At 38.9% G+C, this 13,051-nt stretch overlaps 4 protein-coding genes across 5 annotated transcripts in view; 2 read left to right on the top strand and 2 right to left on the bottom strand.

The window, feature by feature from the left end:
* Positions 1–1,089, top strand: part of LOC114538387 (protein PFC0760c-like) — a 6,306-nt gene extending 5,217 nt beyond the window's left edge. Inside the window, exon 3 of the mRNA XM_028559566.1 lies at positions 210–1,089. Within this exon, the coding sequence (XP_028415367.1) occupies positions 210–894 (685 nt within the window). The 3' untranslated portion in view covers positions 895–1,089. The remainder of the gene's footprint in view (positions 1–209) is intronic.
* Positions 1–3,701, bottom strand: part of LOC114538375 (mediator of RNA polymerase II transcription subunit 15-like) — a 25,161-nt gene extending 21,460 nt beyond the window's left edge. The window contains exon 1 of the mRNA XM_028559555.1: positions 3,627–3,701. The gene's annotated coding sequence lies outside the window, so the exon portion shown is untranslated. The remainder of the gene's footprint in view (positions 1–3,626) is intronic.
* On the top strand, positions 1,137–5,109 carry LOC114538376 (major facilitator superfamily domain-containing protein 6-like). The gene is made up of 2 exons (XM_028559558.1): positions 1,137–2,589; positions 3,374–5,109. Exons 1-2 carry the CDS (start codon positions 1,758–1,760, stop codon positions 4,285–4,287), a joined length of 1,746 nt encoding a protein of 581 aa, XP_028415359.1. The 5' UTR covers positions 1,137–1,757; the 3' UTR covers positions 4,288–5,109.
* LOC114538372 lies at positions 3,947–13,051 on the bottom strand. 2 transcript variants are annotated; one of them, XM_028559549.1, is made up of 10 exons: positions 12,895–13,051; positions 9,791–12,241; positions 9,174–9,663; positions 8,505–8,811; positions 7,734–8,411; positions 6,884–7,411; positions 6,343–6,773; positions 5,835–6,123; positions 5,406–5,606; positions 3,947–3,997 (listed from the first exon to the last, which is right to left on the bottom strand). In XM_028559549.1, the coding sequence occupies exons 2-9, from the start codon at positions 12,223–12,225 to the stop codon at positions 5,443–5,445; spliced, it is 5,322 nt and encodes a 1,773-aa protein (XP_028415350.1). In that variant the 5' UTR covers positions 12,226–12,241; positions 12,895–13,051; the 3' UTR covers positions 3,947–3,997; positions 5,406–5,442. The 2 variants fall into 2 exon arrangements, with proteins under 2 accessions (XP_028415350.1, XP_028415349.1); XM_028559548.1 differs by lacking the exon at positions 3,947–3,997 and having other exon boundaries at positions 5,144–5,606.

Below are 13,051 nucleotides of genomic sequence, written 5' to 3'. Positions count from 1 at the left end.
CCACAGCAACTGTTGGAACAACAACAACCACAGCAACCACAAAGATTCGGGGCATTTACACCCAATCTTCGCTACCTTAACACTGAGCCGAATCAAGAACAAGAAAATACTCAAAGATCTTTTATTCCCACCGTTACACCTCAACAAGCTGAGAATTCTCGCTCTCCGCAGCTTAAAAATCGTTATGGTTATTCTTCGTATTCCTCCAGTAATAGTCGATACCGTTCGTATCAAGCAGGACAGTCAATCAACATACTGTGTTTCGGAGATAGTTTAACAAGTGGTTTCTTCAATCACGGTCGTGGAAAGCATCCATACAGCATTAGATTAAGCCAATTGCTTAATACAAAAGGAAGCCATCGATACCGTATTGAAACTCGAGGCGTGATCGGTGAAATGGTTCATGGAAGCATGACAAAACGATTACCAAAAGTTCTAGATGAAGGCACGCGATTTGACTGGGTGCTAATCCTGGGAGGAACCAATGACGTAGCGCATGTGAAAAATTTTGGAGATGACCAAGATTTCACTCAACAGTTGATAGGTGTTTGGAGTCCTAAGATAGTGAAGGATATCGAGAAGCTTCATGAGATAGCACACAGCCGTGGAGCAAGAACGATGTTAATGACAATACCCGAAACTGCATACGAATTTTGGCCTGAATTTCGGTCCATACGTAATATGAGACTTAGCGTGAATGCGGCTCTAAGAAAGTACGCGACGGAAGTAAGAGATAATACAGTTCTCTGTGATCTCGCGTATAAATTACCACGGAGCACTCTTCCAAAACAAATGCAAAAGTTGTATTGGAATGACCACATTCACCTAAATCCCGTGGGATATGACAAGATGGCCGAGGTTATCCAACAGTGTATTCAAGGGTATCTTCAGTAAAAGACTGTGGCGGAGCATTGACCGCATGAACGCATTTAGTCTTGTATATTGTTTAGGGTTTGTATAAAAAAATAAGACTTTTATCTGATTGTGTTTTATTTTGTTTTCATTGATTCACCGCAGAGAAATGCCAAATATCTATATAAATACGCAATTTAAGTTGCGATATTTTAGCGTATAACTCATTTAATATATACTCCTTTACATCTGAACTTCCATAATAAAAGTATCGGGATTTTTGGTGTAAACTTTGCAAATTTATATACCGTCCGCTCCCTATAGAAACCTCATTCCCAGGGTTTCTCAATCAGAAGCAAAATCCCAAAATAAAACTATTTATGTGCTTTGTCAAAGCCAAGCTAAGGGAATCCCAGCCTGGGAACGAGCTTCCTCATGAGTATTTATAGTCGAACTACTCAGTACTCACATCGTGATAAGATTTAAAATAAAGTATCCGTTATTAAAAAACCAGTAGTCAGTACATAAATATCGCCAAACAATATAATATAATATAGCATTTGCCTTTTTCGATAGGATTACTCATGCACTTCGGAGGAATCATTAGATGCCCACAATGCTCGTTATTTTGATTGACGTATAAATACAAATATCGCAATAATTAGTAGACAATATCATTCCAACTTAGAATATGTTGTTACTTAGTACCGGTACCAGTTTGTAGTCATCACATGCACTATGGCAGACACGGCTGATCAGTACATGCATAAATTAAATGCACTGATTTATTCAAAAGAAATTGCCACGAACGTAGAAGCTCGAAATACATTCAACTTTAAATGATTTTATCGTCATTTCTTTGAGAGTCGGGCATCTTCACAAGACACAAATCATCAGATCACCGGATGGATCAGCTTAATCCGCTTCGACAGGAAACAGCCGAAGAAGAATCACCTGCAACAAACTCGCGATGTTCGAAGATCAACGTGAAGCTATTGCCATACAAATCATTCTACTTTCTATTTTTTTCGGCAGTTGGTTCCCTGTTCCCATACTTAGCCATTTTTTACAAACAGCTTTTGCTATCGGCCCGACAAACCGGAGTTTTACTCGGAGTAAGACCGATACTACAGCTAGTGAGCAGTTCCACATGGGGAATTGTGGCTGATAAAACGCATAAAAGCAAGTGCATATTCTTGATATCCGTCGTAGGTTGGCTTTGCTCCAATTTCTCGCTTTCACTGGTGAAGAGTAAGACAGATATTGAACCGTGTCACGATAACGGCTCGCTGACGGTGTTAGATAATGTTCTTGGCGCAGTGACCGCAGGGCCATTTTTAAGAAATGGGACCCTCTTTGATAAAATTCTTTTAAGAAGATCTTTAGACTTGATTAGCAGCCGGCGTCATGGGAAGTGGAAAAGAAATTTTAATGGTCAGTCGAAAAATGAGACAGACCACATACCGGGTAGTAATGTCACTTGGAATCAAGTGATCTCCGAAGTAAAATCGAGTTTTGAGGACGGAATGACTGAGAGAAAGATGAATGAAGAGAGTTCTATGGGACATTCGCCATGGTCACTCCATGCAGTGTTAAACCTCGCAACGGCAAATGGACCGAAATCTGGGCGAAACACAGACAGGATATTTATTATACTGCTGATCATTACAATCGTAGGCACACTGGTAGCAGCACCGGCCATTCCCTTTGCCGATACAGCAACTTTACAAGTTTTAGGTAAACCGGATTGTTATTTTACCTCTTTATACTATTGAAATTTGAAAAATATATTAAAAATATATTATTAGGTTTTTTCAGTACCTAATTTGTTAATGCTTTATACATGTACTTGCGAGAAAGAACACGCATCTCCCCTCCCCCTCCACAGAACAACTAATTATGATTATATATGACGTGCTTATATCAAGCACGTGAAAACTGAAACCCACATAATATGTGAATACCTCATTTTGTCGCCAAAAATCTCGTGATAGACAAGCAAATCACTCATAAGCTGTATGAATATGGGGTATTTTTTCCAAACAATTTTTCAGAGGATTTACTTGCAGAAAGTTTCAAACTCGAATTTGAAATCGGAGTAAGCTTCTATACAGGGTGTCCCAAAAAACCCGAAAACTATTGAAATCACCCATAACAATGTAATTGTTAGAGTTTGAATGCCTAAGCACTCTGTTGGGACCCACAAGTGTGTAAATGTTTGCCATAAACATTTTTATGCATGCATATGATGCAGTAAAATTTGCTCGTACGCGAAAATTATATTTATTAACAATATTTAAATGTGCATCTCAATCGGCACCATGACCTTCGACATGTCCCCCTTCTCCAGCAACACAAAGCATTTAGCATTTTACTGAGTTGCATTAAATCCCCAAGGGCTAAAATTCGTGCACACGGCATTCAAATTTTAACAATGAGTGATTTCAATACTAGTTTTCGTTTTTTTTGGGACACCCGCATGTATATACACAAACTAGAGTATAAACTATTTCGTTTTTAGGCGATCAAAAGGATTTCTACGGCAAACAACGTCAGTGGGGAGCTTTGGGTTGGGGCATATCATCTTTCGTGGTCGGTTCACTGGTCAGTACCATACAAGAGAAATTCGAATGTAATCTGCCTAACCACATTAATTACCAACCATGTTTCTACGCATTTGCAGCGCTAATGACATTGGCATTCATCCCAGCGATTTTTATACGTTTTGAAGGTAGAAACTTACCGACGGTAAACTTTACTGGAAAAATACGAACCTTGATAAATTTCGATTCCATTGTTTTCCTGCTAACAATTCAGCAATTTGGCAATTCATGGGGTCTTATACAAACATTCCTCCTATGGCATCTTCAAGACCTTGGCGGGACGCAGTTCTTGTTCAGCATTGTTGCGGGCATACAATGTCTATCCGAAGTCGTATCTTACCATTTCGCTGGATACGCCATAACAAAGTTAGGACATTATCGAGTACTATACATTGGATTCTCGTTCACCTCGCTTCGGTTTATCTTGTATGGTTTGATCAAAAATCCATGGCTGGTCGTGCCGATCGAAATCTTCCATGGTGTTTCGACAACCTTAATATGGGCGCTGGCCGTATCTTTTGTTGGTCTCAACCCTGGCGTAGCTACAACAATGCAAGGGATTTTATCAGGTGTTCACTGGGGTTTAGGACTAGGAGGAGGAGCGATATTAGGCGGAATACTGGTGAATGCTATTGGATCGAAATATACCTTTCTTGGTTACGGGGTTTTTACATTATTGAACCTCTTCGGTTTCATATTGACACAAAATCTGAGATGTTGTGTAAAACAAACGGAAGAAAGCCAGTCACTACTTAGTGAAACTGCCCGGGAAACGTTCGAGTTAAATTCTATAGAGCCAGAGAATTCCTCGACTACGGAACCTTTCCCTTAACTGCAGAAACTATTTTACCCGATAATGGCTTCGACTAAATTGCCCTGGAAGATCGCGAACGAGTCGACCTTCGTCCAGAGAGTTAATATAAAAGTAAATATGGGAGAAACGCATGTTTGTATACAGCCAGGCAACTCATATTTTTATCACGTGTTTTGCCCCCATATAAAATATGTGTTCTCCCTTGTTTGCTTCCATACTAACGAAGATCCTTGGTCGAAACGTCGAGAAAGTGTTTTGAGGCAGTTGTTATACCATATTTGATACGAATTTGTTTGAAGACGTGGTCACGCTGCTCCCTAGTTATATTGGAATATAATAATAGATCGTTGTTTAGGCTATGGTTTAGGCTTATTATTTAATACCGAAGCCACTGGCATGCATATAGCTTAATATCTTTATACATGTTAGTCCATAGTTAGTTGTTACCTTCCTGGAATAGGGGTGTAGTACTCCTCCATTGACTAGAATTTGTTTTCACAACTCTGCATTCAACAGAGAAAAAATAAATCGTACTGATACATGATTATGGCAGCACGTTTCTCAATTCAACCCTGCAAAATTTATTTCACGCTTCGTTTGATCGGGTAGGCAAGATCGTAAAAAAGCCCCTAATTAAGTAACACTGGTTGTTCCCTCAAAAGTACTGCCTGTGTAACCACACTTTTGTTTGACAATACGTGGAAATTATCTCATTGTTCCTAAACCACTTTTAAACGGCTATGATTATACACAAGGGTATTTGATGATAAACAGTGCAATAAATTTATTGAAATTGTCAAAATTTGAACACTTCAACATTGTGCCTAACCAACAAGCAGATAAAAAGGCTATGGTTGCGTAAACATATTATAGAATAACTTTATGCATTTTATCATTTGGGACCTTTTTCATTTGGGACGAATATTTATACGTTTAGTTCATAATCAGTACTAGGGTGATGAAGACGACAGACTATGCGTTTGGACTAATCTAGGAAGGGAGGTTAAGTCAGGAATTTAGACTAGTTAATCCTTCTGTAGGATCATACATCAAAAATACTGAACTATCCCGTGAATTTTTCATGACTTCACTATCAGATGAAATATGGACAGATGCCTGTCGTTAGGGAAGATCACCTTTAATTTTGTGTCTGCTTAAATTTTGTGTCTGTGATTACTTGAACCTCTGAGTCCCTCTAATCTTCCCTCTTCTTCCACGTGTTCCCCTTCCACGACTATTTTCTGCCGGTATTCTTCCTCCTCTTCCTCTCGCTCCACCCCTCCCTCCTCTTCCTGCAGTCATTCCTAATCCTTCAGATGATGATGGGAACAGCGTTTCTGTAATATCATTAAACAAAACGAAGTAAAACACCGTAAATTTAAATGACACGCCATGAAATTTGCCTGAATAGATTTGTATATATACTTAATTTGCGAAGTCAAGTCCCAGAAATCTAATTTATTACAATATGCCAAATTTTTTGCAGTTCCATTTGTAAAACTCTATCTGTAAACTGTAACTCATTAGGCATACAGAGGAATAATTTTGAAGAATAAATTTTTCACCTGAGTCAATAATCAATTTTTCTTTTTCCATCCAGTTGACCCATTTCTTCCAGGTGGAATCGTTTTGTGCTAACGTGCTACCATTTCCAATAACAATGAGACCTCTACGAGCTCGAGTCAGAAGAACATTCATCCTTTTATCGTCATCAAGAAAGCCAAGTTTACCAACATCATTTGAACGGACGGCAGAAAATATAATAAGCTCGCGTTCTTGCCCTTGAAATCCATCAACACTTCTTACAGAAATGCCCTGGTAATTCTTCTGTATCATCTCCTTCAGGAGTTTAACCTGACAGAAAATGATAACATTGTATTCAATTTGGATAAAACTTGCCTTAAAGTCGATAACTAAGATACTAATAATTGAAAGGGACTTGGACCGCTCAATCGACACTTTTTGTTTTAGTTTATAAACAACGGCACTTTTGACACTGTACTATACTTCATTTCTGTAAAAGCAAACCCCCTGATGCAAATTACACATATCATGCAGATCATGGTGACAAACCTGTGCAGAGTAAGGTGTAACAATTCCAATTTCCTCTTTGGAAAGATCACCAGCTATTATCACATCATCAACCACGCGTTTGACGATCTCTGCCTCTTTAAGATTCTTTCTTGATCGACCGGACCGTTTCTCCGTGTCTTTTAGGATAGTCACGAATGCAAGCGGTCTCGTCTTATCAGGCCAAGAAAATCCCTTGGGAATTGGACGGTCCTTCTCCGTCACACCATTCTTCAGTTTTCCCTTGTAAAATGTTGTAGAAGGGAATTCTGAAATACAAGGATGCATTCTGTATTGTGTGTCCAAAAGGTGAACAGGATAACCAAACTTCCGAAGGCGACTAAACGTCGTATCACCAAGCTGTTTATTTTCGTTATTTTTTATTGTAGGCGGAAGCTGATTGTCGTCACCAACAAGCACCAATACGCGACTTCCTAGAAAAAGTAGCTGAAAATTTGTAACATCCCAAATTAATATACTCTACTGAGTACACCAATATAACTATAAAGCCTCGTTTTTATGTAAATTACTAAAAATCAAATACCTCGGCACATTGGAACAAGTATCGCGGGTTCGGTTGCTTGAGATGCCTCATCAACAAGAAGCTTTTCAAATTCCACTTCCTCAAAGATTTTTGAACCAGCGCTAATGCATGTTGTACAAACAACTCTGGCTTCTTTTAGGATCTTTTTGACAATTTTCTTATCCATCCAGTCTTCTCTAACCCGCTTCCCTTTTGATCTCTCTTCGTATCGTGATTCCAATGAATACTCTCGCAAACTTTCCCTCACCATCCAGGTTGAACTACCGATCCGGAGCATTTGACTTTGCGGAATATCATCAGACACTTGAACAATTTTCTCTAATAAATTATCCACACCCTCATTCGTTTCCGCAACAGCGAGAATTTTTTCTTCCCGATTTTGTGCTAAGAGTTTCCTAATAATATTTGCGCTCGTCTTGCTTTTTCCTGTTCCTGGTGGACCTTGGATCAACGTTAAGGAATTTTCACATGCCTGTTGAACGGCGTTTTCTTGACTCGGATTAAGACCGGAATCTCTACGACTAGCGCCTGAAAGTGGGGTTTAATAATTTAGGTGATATAAATAACACTAGTTCTTTATTAGTGGCAAATAAACCAGAAAATTCAAGATACCATTTTTTTGTACGGCACAATCAGTGGACGCATGCAATAAAGCTGGAGTTTTTCCACGCATGGCAACATTTTCCATGCTTCGCAGCTTTTACTTTTATGTGCAAAGTAATGCCAAAAGGAAAATCTGGCTTCCTGGGAAAAATTCTTCCGTATCAAATATTTAATCAGTTCAATGGTTTTCAATTCAATGTAATCCAGCAAGCTGAAAGTTAAATAGACATGATAAATGCATGTATACCTTCATTAATTTCAGGTTCTTCTCCGTCTTTGCTTCCACATGCATCTTTTTCGAAATTTTTCGGTATTCGCTGTTCATCTTCATGGATTTCTCTGTCGCTTTTTGTCCCACTCCAGGTATTCAAAAGCTCACCAAAGATACCCACATTTTCAAGTGTGGTTTCTGTACAGAGTTTCTTCAGCGCTTCGAGCATTCTGTTGTACGATACTAAATTTGGGAATGGCGAAATTTTCCATCCGGGGGATCTTGAGAGTCTGTCCGGAACACCCTTGTCATTTGGCCATACGGGATCGGCGTAAAGATGTTTTCCCGCGCTCTTTTTCACTTCCATTATGTACTCTCGTTCACGAAAGGCAGAATATGCGTTTCTCGGACTAAGTGCAAGGTAGTCGCCCACCAAGCAATTAATTTCCCCATTAAATACAAAAATTGTACACATAGGCTGATTGTTGTTCTTAGTAGCTTTAGTTTTACCATCACTGTCATCATTACCATCTTCTTTTTCTATTTCCATTGAAACTTTACCTTCGCAGGCAACAGATTGACCTCCCATTTCTAAGTACTCTTGCTCTTTTACATCTTCAAGGATCTCCATGTACAAGAGACTACTCCAGTGGATAAAATAGGAGTATGAATCCTCATGAACCGAAAACTCGTCTTTCGAAATGGGAAATAAACCTGTATTTGAATAAAATGAATAAGTAAAGTTGTCTCTCAGATGTAATATCAGCTTAAAACGATAGATTTATAATTATCTTATTCTTTTTCTACCTTGCTGAAGAAGACGCACCACATATATCGACGTGGAATAGTCGTGCACAAATAGTAGTTTTCCAAATAGTTCCATGATATTTTCAACAGAAAATTGAACGTCGTTTTCTCTCATACGGTTCAAAACTCTTCGAACTCGGCCAAGTAGGGTTATGTTGACCTTAATACCTGAAATAACACGAGAACTACACTTCTTCAATCCCTCCAAAAGATACAACATTAAAGTCTGGTATTTCTCTGCATCGCCATATTTTATACCACATTCATCAAGTAAAGACTCGAGCTTGCATGTCCAATCGTGACGCTCCTGTAAGATTTTAACGTGTAGTAAATAATACACTCAAACCTTCAATCTACGGGGTTTTCGTTGATTTCCCTGTCTAGATAAGTCTAGATTTAATGGAATTTTAACACATGATCAAAATAGCAACAACAATATCGCCTCCTTCTTTATCGCCTCAATACGAAGCACTTCTCATCACCTAATGAACGCCTCAGAGGAACGGAGCCTCACTTCACAGAAGCCACAAAATCCAGTGACTGAGTGACATTAGTGAAAGGCAAATGCATTAAGCAAATTTGTGATGGCAACCTCAGTACGCTATGTTTTAAATAATGGCAGGATTTGTAAAATATAGGAAGTTAAAAAAATAATATTGTCTCGCTCACCAGAGGATCATCCATTCTCTCCAGCAGATCACTAAAAATGGTAAAAGCGCCTGTTGTTAAGGAACTGGTGTCATGAAGATTGTGTAATCTAGTCATTTCCTCCTGTGCTTCCAAGTAGATTCCGCTGTACTCATCTCCCAAATTTGGAAAATCTTCTTCGACGCTTTGAAATGTAACTTCCAAAGTGATCTCAGATTCGTCTCTTTGAGCAAGCGAGGTTGGGGGCTCAGTGAAGTGAATTTTTGATATTGGAAATCCATAAGGATCTAGACAGTAAACTTCCAGCTCTACAAACGCTTCTTTTCTTACTCGGATTCCACCAAACTTTCTTGACAGCCTTGTATCAAATCGATTTAAATCGACGCTGACAACAGATAGGTCATTTGCGTCGTTAATATTGAAGCTAATGAAAGTTCTTGTTTTAGTTCCTTGATAGATTTGCAATCGTTGATTTTCCAACAAAAAGGAGTACGTGGAATCGAGAATTAACCTTGAATAAAATTAATCAATTCTTGATGTATATGTATAACACACAAGTGCTTGCATTAGTTGCATACATCTGCTTGTCAAAACGTCAACGTTATTTGACATCTCATCCTACTATATACAATATTTACCTTTCTGAAATTGGATTTTCTTGATGAATGAACAGGAACGCTCGTGGTAGAATATGTTCAGATTCATCCACCTCAAGTGTATCCCGAGATTGGAGCTGCTGTGGTATATTGAGCACGCAAACCCATTCCACGCTCCCAATAAGGAATTTAAAAACCAATATTTTTGCGAGCCCAGATGTCAGAATATTGTTGAGAATATCCCACGGGAATTCCTCGGCGCAGGCACGGAGCACCAACGAGTAACGAGAGTGTTGGTCAGAAAGTTGTGAGATAAGAACCTGCCAATCACTTTCAGAGAGAATGCTTGAACGGATAAAAGGATTTAGAAGAACGTGCTTACCTAAACTAGGGCAATCGATTTGAGCTCGACGAAGCTGGGGTAACGAAAATGTAGTAAAATCGATGCATTCTTTCGCAATTTGCGACACTTGTGATTCTGATTCTTCATCATGTTCCAGATCTGCCCACTTACAAAGAAATCTAAACAACTGGTAATCACTCACACTAATGAGCTCGTTTGAGAGAATATTTTTCAAAGTTCCCGCAGTCAGTTGCATATCGTGATAAATCTCAGGTCCTATCACCTTATTTTCGATAAATAACGAAGCTTCTGCGGCCATTTGGTGCCAAACGAAATTTCCCTTCAGCAAATCATCTTTTGGGTTTGACGCTATTTGAAGATGTTTGGGAATGTTAACCCTCTCTCCAGTCTTAGCTGAATCCACAGCCCTTGAAAACAATGCTGACAACTCCTGGCACTCCATCGAAGCAACGCCTTTTTGGTCGGCCCAGCGGGAAAAGAGGAAATCGATTTTGCCAATGGTTGAATTAGAATACCGCGCAAAATAAGCTATCAAATCTTTTTGTTGAATATTCTTCTGTGGGGGCACTTTCGCTGCGGGATACGAAACAGGATCGTGACTCTCGTAAGGAACTAGATCAGGATCCCAGCAAACAAAGAATTTATCACCATCGAGATCACTTCCGGCTATCTCGTCAGGATGCGGTCTTTCTCCGTCCGTTGGAAATACAATACAGTCGACTAGGTGATGGCAGCAAGGGACGTCTATGCAATCTAACACGCGAACATCTCCAGGACTATAACAGGGATTTTTTGCGGCTAAAATTCTACCCACAACGGGTTTTGCTTCCCCACGAATGGTGGGTTGAAAGAAACAAGTTCCGTACTTCAAATCATTTTCTGAGGGATCACTTATGCCGTAAACATTTCTCGATTTTTCTATAGGAATCTTTAATCTCAATGCTGGAGTCTTCTTTTTCTTTTCCAATTCGCTGTCGCTCGTTTTTGGAGAAGAATAAGCTCTTTGCTGGATGCTATTTATCTTTTTTAAAACGATGTCATCAATAGAATCAATCTCCTCAGTGGATTTCAGCAAACGTTCCGCGATATCAATTTCACCAAATGCACAGAGATAGGTAAACGCTGTTTCTTTGTTAGTTCTTAACGACTTTATTTCCTGAAAGTAAGTCTTTTGTTTTTTAAGGAACACCTCATCTTTAATACCAAGAGCGGAAAGAAGCAAAATGAACTGTTTGTTCAACGATCCAATTTCATACGGCCTCGAATAGCCTTTGTCTACGACACCAAGTGGATGTGGACCCGGCAATAACCAATTGAATTTCTCCATAGACTTGCGAACCTCCACCCCCTTCTCTAAAGATGGTTTGAGGGCCAACACCCCTTTGCAGCCCAGTAAACGAACTTGCAAAACTGAAGGAAATGGGTATTTTTGATGTTTGAACTTTTCGGAGATGCCTAAACATGTAACAACTTGCTGGGCTACGCCAGGCGAGATGTATCCACAACCGTCGGTAAACGTGTACCCTTTTCGCTCTACATCACCAATGCGGGAGATATCTTCGTCCTTTAGTTCGACTGTCTTGCCCGCGGTGGAAAGCAGCAATCCAATTCGAGCAGCACGTTTCGCAGACGTTTTTATCTTATCAAAATCCCCAAACTTGGATATAATGTCTTCTGCCTTTCCAACATTTGGATTATTGTTATAAAGAAGGCAAACACGAGAGCGCAGCTGACTTGCACTATGTGCAAAGAACGTGTACCGTTCTATCGACTCCGGTTTCTTTTCATAACACACGTCAACGCCTGTGCTTAAAATCTGGGTCGTCACCTGCTTGGGGCATTTGGAATCAAATCGAGCGATCATAAAGTCTCTTGAGTCGTACTTTCGAAAAAGGGGACATATTTGATTTTCATTAAAGCCTTTTGCCTTAATGTCGAAGTCTGCAAGTTTTAGTTCTTTTGAAGATTTATACTCGTTTGAATTTCGAACAATCTCGATAGTTTTAATTATAATGTAGTTTTCTCTACTTTTCTTGTCTTCATCCTTAAATTTAACCCTTGGAATCGGAATGTCTGTAGACGTTGCATAACTTCTACTACCTCTCATTGACATAATTGTTGTCTAGATCCTAAAAAAACAAGAACACAAGGAACCTTATGACATGTGCTTTTCTATAGTGATGTGCTGGTGTTTTGTTGTTAAGTTTTGATATCACGCAGTGGGTGTTTGTATTTTGACTAATTTAAAACTACGTTGTATGTTTAGGCAAGGCTGCTAATGATAAAATATGAGAAGGCCGATCTTTATTTCTATTACGAATTTATCCATCTTTGTACAAATACTACAACAAATCCTTCAAGTATAATCGAAATTAGAAAGTCGAGTCTTTACACCGAGACCGAGTCGAATGAACTAAGTTCCTAAGTAGATGAATTGAGTATCTAACATTTGGAATATAACCGTTGGCTCCGGCTTCAAATGATGTTGACATCAAATTTGTACAATTGTACATTTTTACGCCATATGTGCGCCAAGAACTGATCTCATACACACTACTTTGGGATCTTCAGCCATAGCTTTTATTACTGATATTTTACATATTCTCACATATTTTCGTAAGACTATGCATATATACTTAATTGCATCATCCTTCGTACTCTATATAGAGCAAAATACGATAATTCCAAGAATAAGGAATGTTTCTACAACTCTGTAATCGCTAAAGCCCAGCTATATGAAACAATATAGTAAAAAATAAATATATACACGTATATTATTCACCTGATTTACTTCATGACATCATGTCACAAGCGAGCTGTTCCGCTTTACAATAAAAACCACAATCACCCGTTGTTACGAATTTTACGTAAACATTGTTGTGCTGCAGTACAATAGAAACTTTGAATAAAATATGTTCATAAAATGTTTTTAAGTGGTA

This window comes from Dendronephthya gigantea, unplaced genomic scaffold (assembly GCF_004324835.1).
Source record: "Dendronephthya gigantea isolate DGI-Jeju-01 unplaced genomic scaffold, DenGig_1.0 000181F, whole genome shotgun sequence".
Classification (NCBI taxonomy): Eukaryota; Metazoa; Cnidaria; class Anthozoa; order Malacalcyonacea; family Nephtheidae; genus Dendronephthya; species Dendronephthya gigantea.
This window is presented reverse-complemented; position numbering and strand designations above follow the sequence as displayed.